General features: G+C 44.2%; 1 protein-coding gene across 3 annotated transcripts in view; it reads left to right on the top strand.

Moving 5' to 3' along the window:
* The first annotated feature begins 2,399 nt into the window (after window positions 1-2,399).
* GGT7 (gamma-glutamyltransferase 7) overlaps window positions 2,400-16,464 on the top strand; it is a 44,648-nt gene continuing 30,583 nt past the window's right edge. Inside the window, exons 1-3 of one of the 3 annotated variants that reach the window (XM_035122695.2) lie at window positions 2,400-2,688; window positions 14,188-14,414; window positions 16,313-16,464. In XM_035122695.2, coding sequence (XP_034978586.2) covers window positions 2,457-2,688; window positions 14,188-14,414; window positions 16,313-16,464 — 611 coding nt within the window. In that variant the 5' untranslated portion in view covers window positions 2,400-2,456. Of the gene's footprint in view, window positions 2,689-13,976; window positions 14,095-14,187; window positions 14,415-16,312 lie in introns of those variants that run through there. The other 2 variants (XM_060277254.1, XM_060277255.1) reach the window with 2 other exon arrangements.

Genomic DNA, 16,464 nt, shown 5'->3' with positions numbered 1-16,464 from the left:
GAATTTGCAGTTATGCAACCCAAACACACACACATACGTTACTGGCTCAGTTAATTATTATTATTTGTGATAGGCTTATTCTGCATCATTCACCACAGCTGGTGAATTATGTTCCACAGGGTGCATCTATAATCGTGTCACAAATTGAGAACTGGGTCATTGAAGGGTGGAGTATTTACAAATATAGTGAAACTCTTCCCCTTAAAAATGTTGATGGACATTTCTCCTGTGTTTCATGGCCTCACACCCAATGCACTCCTGTGCCATTGGGCTAGTGGGGTACTGTGGGAAGCACTTGAGGCAGTGGCATAGGCAAACTCTGTCCCTCCAGATGTTTGGGACTACATTTCCCATCATCCCTGAGCACTGGTCCTGTTAGCTAGGGATGATGGGAATTGTAGTCCCAAACATCTGGAGGGCCTGCATCCCATTAGCACAAGGATTCCTGCTAGTACAACAAGTTTTTCCCACTCTCCTCCCCCTATGTGTACCTCACACTCTCCCCAAATGTGCTCCAGAGAGTTGGGAGAACTTATAGAATAAATTCAGGGGCATTTGTTGTTGCCCTTTAAAAAAAGGAAAACCTTTAATTGGGCAAGCAGTTAAGGCCTGGCATTAAGTTGGTGTGGAATTTTACCTTTTGACATTGCATTAGCTGGTTTTAATTTGGCAGCTAAGATGCATATTTTAAATCCATTTCATCCTGCCTCTGAGATAGGGCAAGCTAGTAAATGTAAACAAACAAACAAACAAATATTGTGCACTTTACAAAATATCAAATGCATTTTAAGTGCCTACATTTGAAAATGCTCCAAAGTTTCTGTGACAGAAACCTAGAATCCAGATTATTTTTCTTATAACACATCAACCCATCTATGTTTGTAATTATATGATTAATACCTCAGAACTGTTTTATTGTCTACTTGTTTAGTATTAGGGGGAACCAGTGGGGACATGCAGTTCTTTTTGTTCTATAGTTAATTAATTGATCAATGAAGTTAAAGAACTGTTTTGACTAGATATAGGACCCAAGCAGGAGCAGTCAAGTAACCCTTTAAAAACCGGGAAGCACTCGGATATGTGATAGTTCCTCACCCCCATCTGCAGTTCAAAGTGGTACAATCCAGGAACAATTCTGCCATATAACTGCTACTTGTGTAGGCAGCCCATTACAGTATACTTAAAAAGCTTTCCTTGAAACATTTCAGTTCACCCGGTCCATGGGGATACACTATTGTGTCATTAGTGATGGATGGGGCGCACATTCTCAATTACAGTGCTAATAAGAACATAAGAGCATAATAAGAGCCTGATTGATCTGGCCAATGGCCCACCTAGTCCAGCATCCTGCTCTCACAGTGGCCAATAAGGTGCCAGTGGGAAGCTTGCAAGTAGGACATGAACACAACTTGCCCCACCTGTGGTTTTCAGCAAGTGGTATCCCTGAGGATGGGCACAGGGCAGGCTGCATGGTATATGCAGCTCTGTCCTCTAACATGTTGCCGCCACCCCCCTCACACACACCACCCAGTACCTATGGCCTGAGATGGTGGTCTCACTCTGCCTGCTGGTAGGGCCGGCTCTGCAGTCACAGTATATGTACAGTAATTTATATAGCATGAACGAAACCCTTCATTCTGAAGCACTCCGATCCAAATACATTTATCAAAATAAAATAAAATGATTTCTCTCCTATGATTTGATGGAAATGTATGATTTTTTATCTTATTTTTATTTTACCCCTACCTTGGGTCTGCTTGTTGATGACAGGTGGGCTTAACATGTTATTAAATAATGCAAATATAATTTAGTTATCTATGCCTGTTTTAAACGTTTTACTAATTTTATTCTGTGTTTTGCGGTTGATCATCTTCTGTATGCTCTACTTGTCCTTAAAAAAAGCTGTATATTTGAGAATAATGTAATGACTGAGTGGTATAAAAATCTTTCTTAACCATCAGTATCAGCATCCCTGCACCTGTAATTATGGTCTTTGCCACACCTGTGCTCACCAAAACTTGTTTTACCCGCTTTTCTTGGGAAGGGGCCCATTCTATGCGAGGCTTGTGTGTGTGTGTGTGTGTGTGGACAGATAGACAGATATAGATTAGATTATAGATAAATTATTTTGTATTAATGCCTCATTTTTATATGCAACTGCGCGTTTTCGCAATATTTGGCTCAAGTTGCCTGTTGTTGCTTCGGTTTCCTGTACACTACCGGTACTTGGAGATATTCTTCAATCTACGGTATTAAACGGCATAGAAAAGAGAAAACCAGCCATCAGGGCGACGGTCCGCCTGGCTCAGGTGGGCGGTCCCTGGGCCCCAAGCCCCGCCCTCCTCCTCCTCCTCCTCCTCCCTCTCGGGTTCCCTTCCGCCACTTCCGGAACGGGGTCCTTGGCTCGGAGGCGGCGGCTGCCCGGCCCGGGAGGCGCAGGCAAGCAGGCAGGCAGCATGGCGGCGGCATCAGCAGCCTCCGCGTCTGCAGCGTCGTCTGCGGCTGGTGCCTCGGAGAAGGAGGCGAGTCAGCAGAGCAGCCTGGGCGCCTACTCGCCCGTCGACTACATGAGCATCACCAGCTTTCCCCGCTTGCCCGAGGAGGAGCCAGGCGGCGGCGGCGGCGCCCCCGAGAGCTGCCTGCGCTCCAGGAAGGAGGAAGACGCGTTCCTGGCCGAGCAGGACACGGGTGAGAGCGGGAGCCGAGAGGCCGCGCCGCCTGCCTGCCTGCCTGCCTCCTACCTGCACCCTCCATCCGACCAGCCCATGACTCCATGCTCCATCCTCCCATCCACCTGCGCTGCCTCCAGCCTTCGTCCACAAGTCCTAAGCAAGCATCTTCCCGCATCTCGCCCCCCTCCTGCGCCATCCCTTCCTCCTCCCCCCCTTCCCCAGAAGCATTTGGCACCACCATTTGGATGGCGCAGCAGCCATCCCTCGCCTCCTCTGAACGTCCCAGCCCAGCGGCCCCCGGGGATCGGGACCCCACTTCTCTGCAGCCAAATTTGACTCCTCAGCCTCCTCTCCCCACCCACCCATAGCGGGGGATGGTGCTGCGTGAGCAACCCTCCCCTGCCTGGGTACCGGCTCCTTGCACATCCCTGCCGTTTCCCTTCCACCTGTCTTTGTCGCTCTCCACCTTTCTCATCCCCATCTCCCATTTAATTTCCTCTCCCTTTTCTGCCGTGCTACTTTCCCCTATTGGGGCAATAAAGTGAGTGGCTCTCCAGTCCTCCGCCCCTCCAGATCTTGCAGCCCACCCTGTGTTTGCTGCTCCACAGAATACCCTTTTGTGCTAAAGCAGCCTCCTCCATCCTCATTATCTTCCCAACTCTCCCACCTCCTCTGAAAGCTCCAAATCAGCATCTTATGGTTTTACCTCCGCCCCTTTTGGTGGGGGTGGCAGGATGAGCTTTCCCCAAAATGTTGATTTTCACAGTACTGCCAAGTTAATTACCGAGCCTAGTCACTCCCATCCTACATAGTGTCGAGACTTTATGTGGCATCCTTTTGTTCTGTAATGCCTGAAAAATAGGGAGGGATTGGGGACAGAGGTCTCCTTCCCTTTCTCTCTGTGAAGATATTGGAAAATATAGCAAGGGCAGAGTTTTCTGTTCTCTCACCAGCTATTGGCAAGCATTAAGACTGCCCTTGGAGACTTTTACTATTTTTGTATCAGATCTGCACTGCAAAAGCCAGATGAAATTTGGCAGAGGTAGCCAAGACCTATCCAACTTAAATGCAGATTCCACTGGTTCTTGCAATGCGATTGTAGAGGGACAATGTGCAAAGTAGAGTTTCTGGTTGCTGTCCCCGTCTCATAATTGGAGCTCTCTGAGCCACCCATTGAAACTGATTGGCAGGAGCTTTAGGACTGACAAACGGAAGTACTTCATTCAGTGTGCTGTTACATTTGCAGTTCACTGCCATCAGCTTATATTGCTTTCTAAAAGGGTTTAAACAGACTTATAGTGGATAGGCCAGAATAGCCAAATAGAACCTCCATGTTACAGAGATAACTACTGTGAATCTCAGATACTGGTGATAACTCACAAGAGGAAAGCAAGAAAGATCCATACTTGGCATATTTTTTGTAACCAGATTTTTGAATGACCTAACAGGTATCAGATATGTAATTCCGTACATCCTCCTGCAATGAACTTATGGACTCATCACATTGTGAGAAATCCTCAGTTGGGACTCTGTTAGAGGATTCAAAACAGGTTAAAAATGAATGAAAAAGCCAATATATTGATATGAATCTATAGAGACATGCCGTCTAAAACATGCTGAGGTAAATCAACAGAACTCATTGGTTCTGATACAGATCCCCAGTAGTTCAGATAAGTATTTTGATGTTTTCTACACTCCCTTTCGCTATGAGTTGCTTCATGTGTAACAATGAAGTAGTAAAAGCAAAAGCATGAACCATACGCTTTTCTTTCTCTACCTCTACCATAATGTGGAAAGTGAGACATACAAATTTTTCCTTGAATGAGACTTGGGAGTCTAATACTCTTCTGGAGTTTACAGGTCTTGCATTACTAGACAAAATTATTGATCTCCACTTTAAAATAGAAGCAGGGGGGAGCAGCAGGTTTCCCCCCCTCCTTTGTAGCATATGAGGGATCTCTTGGAAGATTCAGGACACTGAAACCGATATGTAAAAGAAGTGCTTCACTTTTATTTCATTGTCCCATCCTGACTCACCACCACTCTTGTGTTTTTGTATTTTTCATTTCCATTTGGTCCGCTCACTCCAAGCTTCTGAAATTTGCAAAAGCTAAATAAACGTTTCAGTTTGGCACCCCCATAATTATATGTCAATCATTTATTGATTCTCTTTTCAGATGCATATGTATCTATTGGTTAGAATCCTGAGTGTTTCCTCATTTGAAGTTTGTTTCATTGTTTGTCAATGTATCAAACTATTGATTCTCCTAACTGGTATCCAATGCCAGTATCTTTACAGATTTCTGGGTCCAGCATGACACTTTTACATGATGGGTTCTTCCAAGCTCTCAAAACTAGTAGCTGGCATGAAAATACAACAAGTGCACAAAAAAGAAGAAGCTTTAATTAAATATTTGGGCTATTTTTGTCCCCCTGCATAAATCCAGGTGAAACTCGGAAAATTAGAATATCGTCGAAAAGTGCATTTATTTCAGTAATGCAACTTGTTATTTTTTCTTTTTCTTTTAATTTTTACAAATGCTTTCTTTTGGAAATTCCACAGTAATAAAACAGTTACAAAAATAAACATCACTATTCCATTTCTTTAATTACATTCCATTTATAATTGACCCACCCAATGACAAATAATTACAATTACAACAAATAAAAGCTTGACATATTTTGCTTTGCATGTCATGCATCTATCTCATATATTGGTTTCACCTTTTAAGTTGCATTACTGAAATAAATGCACTTTTCGGCGATATTCTAATTTTCCGAGTTTCACCTGTATTAATAAAATGATCTATGCCCACAAAACCTTTGCATTTCACTACATTAGTTATTCATTGTAATACTTTTTTGCTCATATTGTGCATTTCAAATGTTCAAAGCTCCTCAACATAATTTATCTCAGTAATAATTATATTTCATAGACAAAGTTGCATTTGTGTTGATCTATATTTTATTTCTCTGCTGGGATCTAGTCCTCATTTTTTGTCTCCCTTATGCATGTTTAAATATGCTGCCAGACATTGAACTTCCCTGCCAATGGTAGCCTCCAAGCAGGAAATACCAGATATACCTTTTATCACAGTTTATGTGTGTTTTGGTTCTCCAGATGTTGCTGAACTACAAATCCTATTAGCTCCAGAAAGTGTGGGCAGAGGGCGGGGGTTATAGGCATTGTAATTCAGCAACATTCATATATTAATGTTATATACGCACACACAAACACACATATACATACACGTGTATGTCAACAAAGTTGCAAGTATTGGCCATGAAGTTGCAGTGTACAATATAACTTCTACATTTTCTGCTACACCAACAGCATGGTGATACTATTTTGTATCACTAACAATTGATTGCCATGCAGTGGGCCATCAAAACACATTCTCGGGCATTTGTTTTGTATTGAGAAGGAGGGGATGTAAGCAGTAAATGTTATCTTCTGTTATAAATGAAATGCAGTTGGAAGTTGTTTTCCCCAAGGATACATAGAAAGATTAGTTTGAGTATGAGTTACCATATACAGTGGTACCTCGGGTTACAAATGCTTCAGGTTACAGACTCCGCTAACCCAGAAATAGTACCTCAGGTTAAGAACTTTGCTTCAGGATGAGAACAGAAATCATGCTGCGGCGGCGCGGCAGCAGCAGGAGGCCCCATTAGCTAAAGTGGTGCTTCAGGTTGAGAACAGTTTCAGGTTAAGAACGGACCTCCGGAACTAATTAAGTTCTTAACCAGAGGTACCACTGTATTTTTATTAAGCAGAATATTTGGGGTGTGTTCAACTAACTCAGAGTAGACCCATTCAAATTAATGGCCATTCCTAACTTAGGTCCATTAATTTTAGTGGGTCTGCTCTTAGTAGTACAGTGGTACCTCTACTTACAAATTTAATGCGTTCCGAACACACATTTGTAAATCAAATCCCATTAGGAATGCATTGGGAGAAAAAAATCGTAAGTAGAAGCAACCCTATCTAAAAATTCGTAAGTAGAAAAAATCCTATCTAAACCACATCCAAGATGGCGGACGGAGCTCCATTCGTAAGTAGAAACATTCGTAAGTAGAGTTATCCGTAAGTAGACGTACCACTGTAGTTGAATACAACCCCCTTTTTAACAGAAGGGAAACATAAATCTTTAGCAGAATTAGGTGTGTTTCACTTATACCATAATGTCTCTTGCTGATAGTTATTTTGAAATAAGCAAATAAGTATGATTTGGGAGGAAACAGGGTTGATTCCATTACTTGCCTGCACTGGTGGCCATCGCAAGGGGTGGGACAGAGTTTCCTGTATTATACTGATTGGAGGGATGAGATGGCACTCTTCTCCCTGACTCAGTGGGCAGGGAGAGGAACACCTGCTCAGCACTGTCAGCTGACAGTATCCTGATGACCTGTTTGGCAGGAGCAGCTCGTTCACACCCCTCAACTGGAGTGAAAAGTTTTACATACAAAGAGGAAATTTAGGGCAATAGGATATACAGTATATATTACTGGTTTGGATGTTAAGCCCTCACCCCAAGCACATAGGAGATTTAGGAATACGTTTTCAGGCTGCCAGCAGTGGATGTCATGGACCAAACAACGTAACATATTAATTGTGTAATCCCATGGCCGATTACATATTACATATTAATTGTGTAATCCCATTGAGTTCAGTGGCATTTATTCCCAGGTAAGTGTGTGTAGGATTGAACCCTCAGAGAAAGTGACTACTTCTTAGCAGTAGTGAACAGTGTGGTGGACTGCTGCTACTTACCTGACCTGTGTTTGATTACGTTGCTGCTTACAGGGGAGGAAGTCAGGGCAGCAGTGAGGTTGGACTGGTGCAAATGCATTAACAGAGTCAATCTGGTACTTCTGCCAGTACGTTTGCACCGTGCTGACCTTGCCACCAACTCCCCCTCTGTCTCCTAGTAAGTAGCAGCAATGCAACTAACCAGAGGTCAGGTGTGAAGTCCCATCCCATCACACCAACTGCTACAGCATGCTGGGCTGGTTGCTACCTCTTCACAGCTTGGGGGGGGAAGTCACAATTTGGTTATGCCCATTCATAAGCAAGGGATGCATTGTATAACAATTCACTTAATTTACAGACATACCTTTAGGACACAGCTTACTTGATTTCCCAAGAGTAAATTGTGGCACACAAATGGCATTTGATTATTTAAGGCTCAAAAGAAATCGTGTGTGTACACATCGTACAGTATGTATATAAATTTCTTGTAGATAAACCCATATTCAAGCATCAAACTATTGCTTGAAATGAGAGCGTTGTTTTTTGGTGACATAATTAACACCGTTGTCTATTTCCATTACAGTGTGAAGCTGTTTTAATGTGTAATATTATTTCTGTAATATGATCCACAGTAGAATTATCCTGCCAAAGCAAAGCAGTTTTAGCCCCCCTTGATTTCAGTTGGAGAGAGTAAACCATGTCCTTAATATAAATTAAAGGAAGTAAAAATGCTCAACTTCGGGCTGTTTGCGTTCTTTGTAGTGATGATAGTTGTGGTGTCAAGCAGGGGCTGTCAAGAGAACAGAGTAAAAGTATATCACTGTTACATTGAAATACACTTGCATGCAACATTCATTTCACTTTCTTCCTGCCCCCTATTGTGTAACACCAATGCATTCTATAAAACAGTGGAAACAAAATATTAAAAAATCGTTCCAGCAGCACCTTAGAGACCAACTAACTTATGACAAACTTTCCGTTTCCATGTGCTGCTCTGGTTCGCCAGAAGCGGCTTTGTCATGCTGGCCACATGACCTGGAAGCTGTACGCCGGCTCCCTCGGCCAATAACGCGAGATGAGCGCCGCAACCCCAGAGTCGGTCACGACTGGACCCAATGGTCAGGGGTCCCTTTACCTTTAAGGTGCTACTGGAAGGATTTTTAAAATTTTGTTTCAACTATGGCAGACCAACACGGCTACCTTGTTGTTGTTTTTATAATATTTTTTATTAGTTTTTTATATAAACACAAACAAAACATAACATTATATATATTTTCTGTCCCTCCATCCTCCCTTCCCCCACCAGTCCACTTCTGCCACCAGTAGGACCAGTAGGCGTTGAGAGCCGAAGGGGTCCATTTAAGGCTAAGTTCGTCCTCCCCCCCACTCCTCCACCCCCAGCCCTCCCTGCCACCAGGAGGCCAGGTGCGGAAGAGTAGCCTGGTTTGGATTTCCCCCAGCTATTCCTTGAACACACACATATAAAACAAACAAAAGATTTTTACCAATTCTTATAACTTGACATTGTACTTATGGGTTCCTCAGATCTCTTCTTCCTGGTCTTCTTAATTTTTTTAACATAATTATGGCGGATTTTCTATTCATAATTAAAATCTTTTCCTTTAGATATTCACATTATCCTCCTCCTTTTTCATGCCCCCTCCCCACGGGTCACCTCCTGCCACGAGGTGCATCCATGAGGTGAGGCCTTCCAAAGGAGATCCATTTTTGTGTCTGGGTTTCCCTCCACCCCCTCCTTCCCCCTCAGAGCACCCCCTGCCACCAGGTGCTTCCAAGTAGGGAAAGGAAGAAAGGTGGCCCTCTGCCCAGGCACCTAACAAAACATAAACATTTAATACAAATCTAAAATTCCTTTCCCCAGCCATTCTTCTCTCCCTCCAGAAAACTCCAATTTTTCTATCTACTCCTTTTTCTAATCTAAAACTTAACATTTTACTTTTACTCGCCCCCCCCCGGTACCTTTCCCCCAATCGGATCAGCATTTCCTTTAACAAGCCAAGATTTCAGAAACCGTTATTCATTCAGCCTAAATATCTCTTAACTAAATTTTTTTTATCCCACCCCACATCTTTCCCATTTCCCAATCCAGTCCTCTGCCCCCCCCTCTTTCTGCCTTTCCTTTCCCTCAGTTACACATCCCCAAATTTCAGTCCCTCCAGGGGTCTTCTTTTCTTGAGTCTTTACTTCATTTTGTTGCTCTTTGCAGCTGTCTTTTTTCTTTCCAAGTCCTTGTTGTACTTCCTCCAGGTCATATTTTTTGTAATCCAACTCAGTTTTTACAATATCCACTTCTTGTTCTTTGATCTCAAACTGGCTTTCAGCATTATCCTCTCAACACGGCTACCTTGTTGTTGTTGTTGTTGTTGTTGTTTAGTCGTGTAGTCGTGTCCGACTCTTCGTGTCCCCATGGACCATAGTACGCCAGGCACTCCTGTCTTGCACTGCCTCCCGCAGTTTGGTCAAACTCATGTTCGTAGCTTCGAGGACACTGTCCAACCATCTCGTCCTCTGTCGTCCCCTTCTCCTAGTGCCCTCAATCTTTCCAACATCAGGGTCTTTTCCAAGGATTCTTCTCTTCTCATGAGGTGGCCAAAGTATTGGAGCCTCAGCTTCACGATCTGTCCTTCCAGTGAACACTCAGGGCTGATTTCCTTAAGAATGGATAGGTTTGATCTTCTTGCAGTCCATGGGACTCTCAAGAGTCTCCTCCAGCGCCATAATTCAAAAGCATCAATTCTTCGGCGATCAGTATTGATACAGCAATTCCACAGAAGCTTTTGCCTAAGCCCTTTGTAAAAGCCATCTAAGCTAGGACAATCACAGCAGGAGGAGGCAGGTAGAAGTTGTAAAACTGCTGCTGGCTAAGATGTGGCCTCTTTCCCCCTGTATCTGGAAAATAGCATATTGGAGGAGCCAGAAGGCATGGCCATCTAGCCCATGAAGAACACAGCTGGTTCGTTGGGGGGTGGGGAGCAGAGAGCCTATTTCTATTGCGGCTGTCATTGATGATGGGTCACTGCCAGTAGCCAGCCCTGGTAGGGTGGTCCTGAAGGGGAAGACACGTCAAGGGGGAGATAATCCCTTTGAGTCTTTCTTTTGGAGCATGACAAAGCGGAAGGTGCTCCTCACAGGTAATTGGGTGTGCTTGCTCCTTGATGAAAGATTGGAGCAGCTGGCGGGAGGATAGGAGTTAACTTGGCTTCCAAGTGAGAGGTGCAATGCTGGCAAGTTGAATCTGTGGCAAGAGCATGAATATATCCAATGTGATTGGTGGGTGCTTTGTAGTTTAATATTGTTTTGAATTACTTATTGTACTTTTATTATTTAGTTATTTGGTATTAATTTGCTGATCACCACTTCGGGGTCCTTTCTTTGTGCCCAAAAAGTACTGGCACCTCCCCATTTGCATGCAACTGCTGAAAAGTGCACCATTTTCAGCACTGCAGGTGAGCAAGACAGGGGCAGAATGGGGTGGGGTGGGTTTATGTGCATCCCACTCATGCACACAGCACCTCAGAACATAATCTCGGTGTAAATGGGGAGTAGCATAATATCCCGAGGCAGTAAATTGCCTAAATTTGCTATATTTTGCATGAAGATATAGCGTCAGGACTTACAAGGTTCAAGCTAAGAGTTTAGAAGACTGTCTTCTTTAGTCCCAAACCACTTCAGTGGTGTTAGCATGAGATTAACTGGGAATAAATGGCATTTGGCTTTTCCCACGGGTGATTTCCCATGCTTCTGAAAAAGAGCCAAACTGAGAGCATGGAAGCAGGTGCACAGACACATTGCATGCCCACAAATTCCCATTCTGTGAAGCACAGATGTCTTCCTAACACATGCCGAACTTTCTATACTCTTTGCTGCTAGGTAATGATGTAGGATAAGGAAATTTCCAGTCCACCAAAATGGGTTTTAGTTCTCCATTCCACATGGTTGTCAACAATCTTTGTGTTTCTTAGGGTGTGTCCACATTTCCACTTGCCCTATGCCTAGAAAGCATGGGGTGGGGGGTCTGAGAGGATTTTCATTTGTCCCACCACTTTCCCTGGGAAAACCCACTGTTTACTGCTGAATTGGAACCAATTTCCATCAACAGTTTTCCTAGGGGAAAGCAGTGGGAGAAGAGGAAGTGTGGGCGAGCGCATAGCCATGTAAGAAACACAGGCTGAGTTTCTGTAGGCTGTGATAAAGAGCATCTATACCTCAATGGGAAAGCATTTCATTAAATGTTTTAATAGTAATAATAAGTAGTAGTAGTAGTAGTAGTAGTAGTTATTTGGTTACAAGAATGAGCCCGCCATTTTGTTTGTGCTGTCTGACCCCCCCCCCCCAAAAGGACCTTCCAAAATAATCTCCCTGTATTATGGACTTTATGTGATTATAAATGGGACATGTAACAAAGGACCGGATTCAGCTTACAGGTCCATCTAACAGAAGCCTGTGCAATTTTCCTGTCACTTTCTTTACTGAAAAAGTTGGAGGCAACCATCAACTGACAAGGACCAAAATACTATGCTGATCACCAAATGGGATGCTTCTGTGGTTGTTGCTGTCTTTGTATCTATAGAATCATAGAGTTGTAGAGTTGGATGGGACCCTGACGACAATCTAGTCCAACCTTCTGCAATGCAGGAATATACAGCTGTCCCAGACATGGATTGAGCCTGCAACGTTGGCGTTATTAGCACTAGACTCTAAAGAACTGAGCTATCCAGTGCTGATCTGTAGCTCCTTCTGCCTCCTCCTCTCTGAAGGGAAGAGCCTCAGACCTGTGGACAGTGTCTTGAATGGACAGGGACCGGAGCACTCTGTGGATCGATGGAAGGACTGCTTCTTCCATGGCTTCACATCTTTGCCATCACCCATCTCACGAGCTGATTTGCAATTCCTTTTTGCCACTCCCTCTGGAGGGAAGAGCTTTGAGCAATAACATCAGAGCCTGCCGTAAACACCTCTGTGTATTTCTAAGGCAGGTGTAGACATTGGTGCCTTTGATCTCCAGACCTCCCCACTCCACCCAACACAGAAATCTGTGGTGTGGCTTAGAGAAGAATAGAAGCATTATGTTTCGCACACACAGCCAAGGCAAGGTGGGAAGAGTTGCCTTTCAGAGAGAGGTTTTTAGCAATAGACAGTGTAAATAGGCATGCTGCATTCTTTCCTTTGGGCTGATGGAAGCACAAGGGCCACGTTGTGCTCAGGAGACCAGGAAACGGAAGAAATGGTGTGTGGCAATAGACAGCAGCGAAACATTGTCATGCATGTTTTAAAAAACAAAAACCCCAACCCTTTTTGCCACTCCCTCTGGAGGGAAGAGCTTTGAGCAATAACATCAGAGCCTGCCGTAAACACCTCTGTGTATTTCTAAGGAAGTACATAATGTACTTCCGTGTATCCACACATAATTTTTTATTACCAAGGTTGCATGCCGGCCCAAATCTCTCCAAGCGGTAGCAGGATTCCAGGGGGTTCCAGGTGCTCACCTAGGGTTGGTGATTCTGCTGGGAGTCAAGGCGCAGCAGAGACTGTTATGTGTGTGTTTTCTAAGAAATATGGTTTATTGTACACACATTGACACCTGCTCTACTTTGGAAAGAGTTCAGAGAATTGCATCTCAAGGAAGGCTTTATCCACCCAGCAGCGTAGCATCAGATTCCAAGACCTCTCTGTCTCGGTCCCATCCTGCCTTCAGCCAGCCTGCCAAGATGGTTCTGACCTTTAGGCCCCACATGGACTTATTTCCTGCTTCTCCTTCCCAGAAAACCTCTTGCCAAGCAACTCCTTCCCTTCCCCCAAGCCTAGTTTTAAAAGGTGGTAATTTTCCTGTGTGACACCACACCCAAGTTATGTGGCAACCACCCCCTTGGTTACCTATAGGGTTTTTTGGTCTTGCAGATGCCTTAATGGCAGGGCCATCATCTGTCTCTGCTCCTGTCTGGAAGAAAAATAAGCTCAGCCAAGCACACAAGACTCTAGAAATCTGGCACCCAGAGATCTGCGGGATCTCTGTTTTCCCGCTAACCCATAACATTATGTTGGATCTTTCTCCTTACTGGATTATCCACAAATTTGAAAAATTGGATTAAATGGGGTGGGGAGTTTGGTTTGCCATTTGGATGAAGACGGTGTTATGCGGATGATGTAAAAAACATACACACATGGGTTGCATCAAATCCACTCCAAACTGCTGTGTGACCCCCAGCGTTCTTGCATTGATAACATTGCTAATAATTATTATGAGGTACCAAGACAAATGTTCTTCATACAAAGTGCTTCCTCGCAGTTTAATCTTGTAAATATTAAAGACCAGTAATTTAAATTTTGTGGAGAATACCGTGTCTCCTTAATGAAATGGGAAATGGCACCACTGCAGCTACTACTATTGAATTATTATTATTTCCTGATGCTAACTAGACCCTCCCAGTACCATAAGGAGGCATGACAAGTGGGGTGGAAGTAATGACCATGAGTCATAGCTGCATGGGTAAACTGGTCGTCTCCAGGGTGTACTGCCATTAAACTTCCAAGAGTTAAAGGGAAGTATGTGTAACGTGATCCCACAATAGTGGAACCAGAGCCAGAAAACTTTCTGAATGCTCAGGCTGAGCAGAAAAACAATACCATTGGAGCAGGAACAGGTATTCCGTGAGTGTCTTTGTGTATGGTTTTGATTCTGAGTTAGTGTTTTTCAGCATCTCACCCCTGTGTCCGTCGCTTTTCTCTCCTTTGTGAATGAAGATCCAGATTCCTTCTTAAAATCAGCCCGCCTTCAGCGCCTGCCTTCATCTTCATCGGAAATGGGCAGCCAGGATGTTTCACCCCTCCGGGAGACCAGCAAGGACCCATTCTCTGGGGACTGCAGCTGTCGCCAGGACGGTCTGACTGTGATCATCACCGCCTGCCTAACGTTTGCTACAGGAGTCACGGTGGCCTTAATCATGCAGATCTACTTTGGAGACCCACAGGTAAGAAGAGGTATTAGACTGTTTTTCTCCTGATAGGGAAGCTTGCATTGAAGTCGGAAGAACCTGCCTTTCACGAATAATGGTAGCTTCTAATTTTGCTTGCTATAGTTAATCATGATGTATTGTTGCATGTAGCAGCGGGATTCAAAGTGCTGTGTTGGGAACTGCCACACTTCTCTTACTGTACCAGTTTGAGATCAACTACAGATTGCATAACTACTTGCTTATAATAGTGAATGTAATAGTTACTATAGTTACCAGCAGTGTTCAGTGTTGCGAACTCACCATGAGCATGAAGCACTTTGAATGCACCATTTGCCAAAGGGTGAGCCGCACATCAGAACCTCACTTTCCCAGTGCAGGTTTTTCTCTGTCATGCGCTGCTCTAAGCATGTAAGGGCTTATCCGCACTTACCTTTTGCCATGCTCTTTCTAGGCACAGGTCTGTGCTTTAAAGCTCTGTGTTCAAGTATTCTCCCCATCCCAGAGCTTTCCCCATGAAAACCCACCCTTTAAAGCTGAAGCACGACAAACAGCTTTTCGCGGATTGCTGTTTGCTTCAATTCAGCTGCAAAGAGTGTGTTTTCTTGGGGAAAGCTCTGGGGCAAGAAAAAAAAGGCAGTCGGACAGAGCTTTAAAGTGTGGACCATGCCTGGAAAGCATAGAGGAAAGGCAAGTGTGGATAAGCCCTACATGTAACTGGGCACATTCTACCCAAGATGGATCAGTCCCACTGCAACATTATTGTTCCTGCTCCTGCAGAGGCAACATCTAATACTTTTGTACAAGAGCTGAAACATTTTCACCTATATTATTATCCCATCTTTATGACTAGCCCAAGGAAAGTTAGAGAGCTTCATGGATAAAAAGGGAGCTGAACTAGTACCAGATGAAGTTGCGTTATACCAGGTCAGACAATTTGTCCGTCTAGGCCAGTGACTGGCAGGAAGTCTCCAAGGTCCCTGGTGGAGATCTTTCATGTTCTTTACCACCTGATCCTTTCTTCTGGAGATGCTAGGGACTGAATTTGGACCTTCTGCATTCAAATAATGTGTTCTGTAACGGAGCTATGGTCTCTTCACTATACGATTGGTCTCTTTGATCATAGTCTAACATCCATTGCACCACACTGGCTCTCTTTCCTCACTGAAGCCTCATGGCTCAAAACATGCATTCAGTTCAAAAGAGAACCTCTTTCACTTCCTGTATCTCAGTTAATATCCGGGGTGCTTCCAGACAGGTGGTTATTGTGGCATCCGTGCTGCATCAGAATGCCATTCCCTATTTTTCTCTCTCCATTTAATCTGGATTTACCCTTCTTGTGGAAAAACTGACAAGCTCCCCCCCCCCCCGCCAAAAAATGTTGCCAGTGACTTGTTTATGATATGACCTGAATGACCCATCTGCTTCATACAGCCTCTATTTGAATGATTCCTCAGTAATGATTCATGACAAATTAAAAGCAGTCAACAACATTGCCTGTGAAAACAATCTAAAGTCCTAAGTAAGTTGCTGTCTTTGGGCTTTAAAGCAGGTGCAAAAACATGTGGCCTTCCAGCAGTGTTGTTTTTTTCTGGGGGGACGCAGGGGGACGCATACCCCCAAACATTTTGTGAATCTAAGTTTGGGCTCATTGAGGGGCAGTATTTCAATATGAGTAGGAAAATGAGAGTACCCCTAAACATTTTTGGGGGGGAGGGGAGCTGTTGTAGGACCATAATGACCATCTTTTCTAATCATTGGCCATGTTGGTTTGGGTTGATGGGAGTTGGTGTCCAGCTACATCTGGAGGGCCCCAACCTTTCTTTAACATAAATACATGGTAGAGCCTGGAGCTTTCTGGACCTACCTAGTCCCCAGCACATGAAGCTTTTGTCTCATAATGTGACTTCCCACAGATATTCCATCAAGGTGCCGTAGTCACCGATGCTGCTCGCTGCACAGCACTGGGGATCGAGGTATTGAACAAGCAAGGCTCCTCTGTGGATGCAGCCATCACCTCAGCCTTATGCTCAGGAATCATCAACCCTCACACGGCCGGCATTGGTGG

This window comes from Zootoca vivipara, chromosome 7 (assembly GCF_963506605.1).
Source record: "Zootoca vivipara chromosome 7, rZooViv1.1, whole genome shotgun sequence".
In the NCBI taxonomy this organism is placed as follows: domain Eukaryota; kingdom Metazoa; phylum Chordata; class Lepidosauria; order Squamata; family Lacertidae; genus Zootoca; species Zootoca vivipara.
Note: the sequence above shows the minus strand (reverse complement) of the source record. Positions and strands in the feature narration are given on the sequence as shown.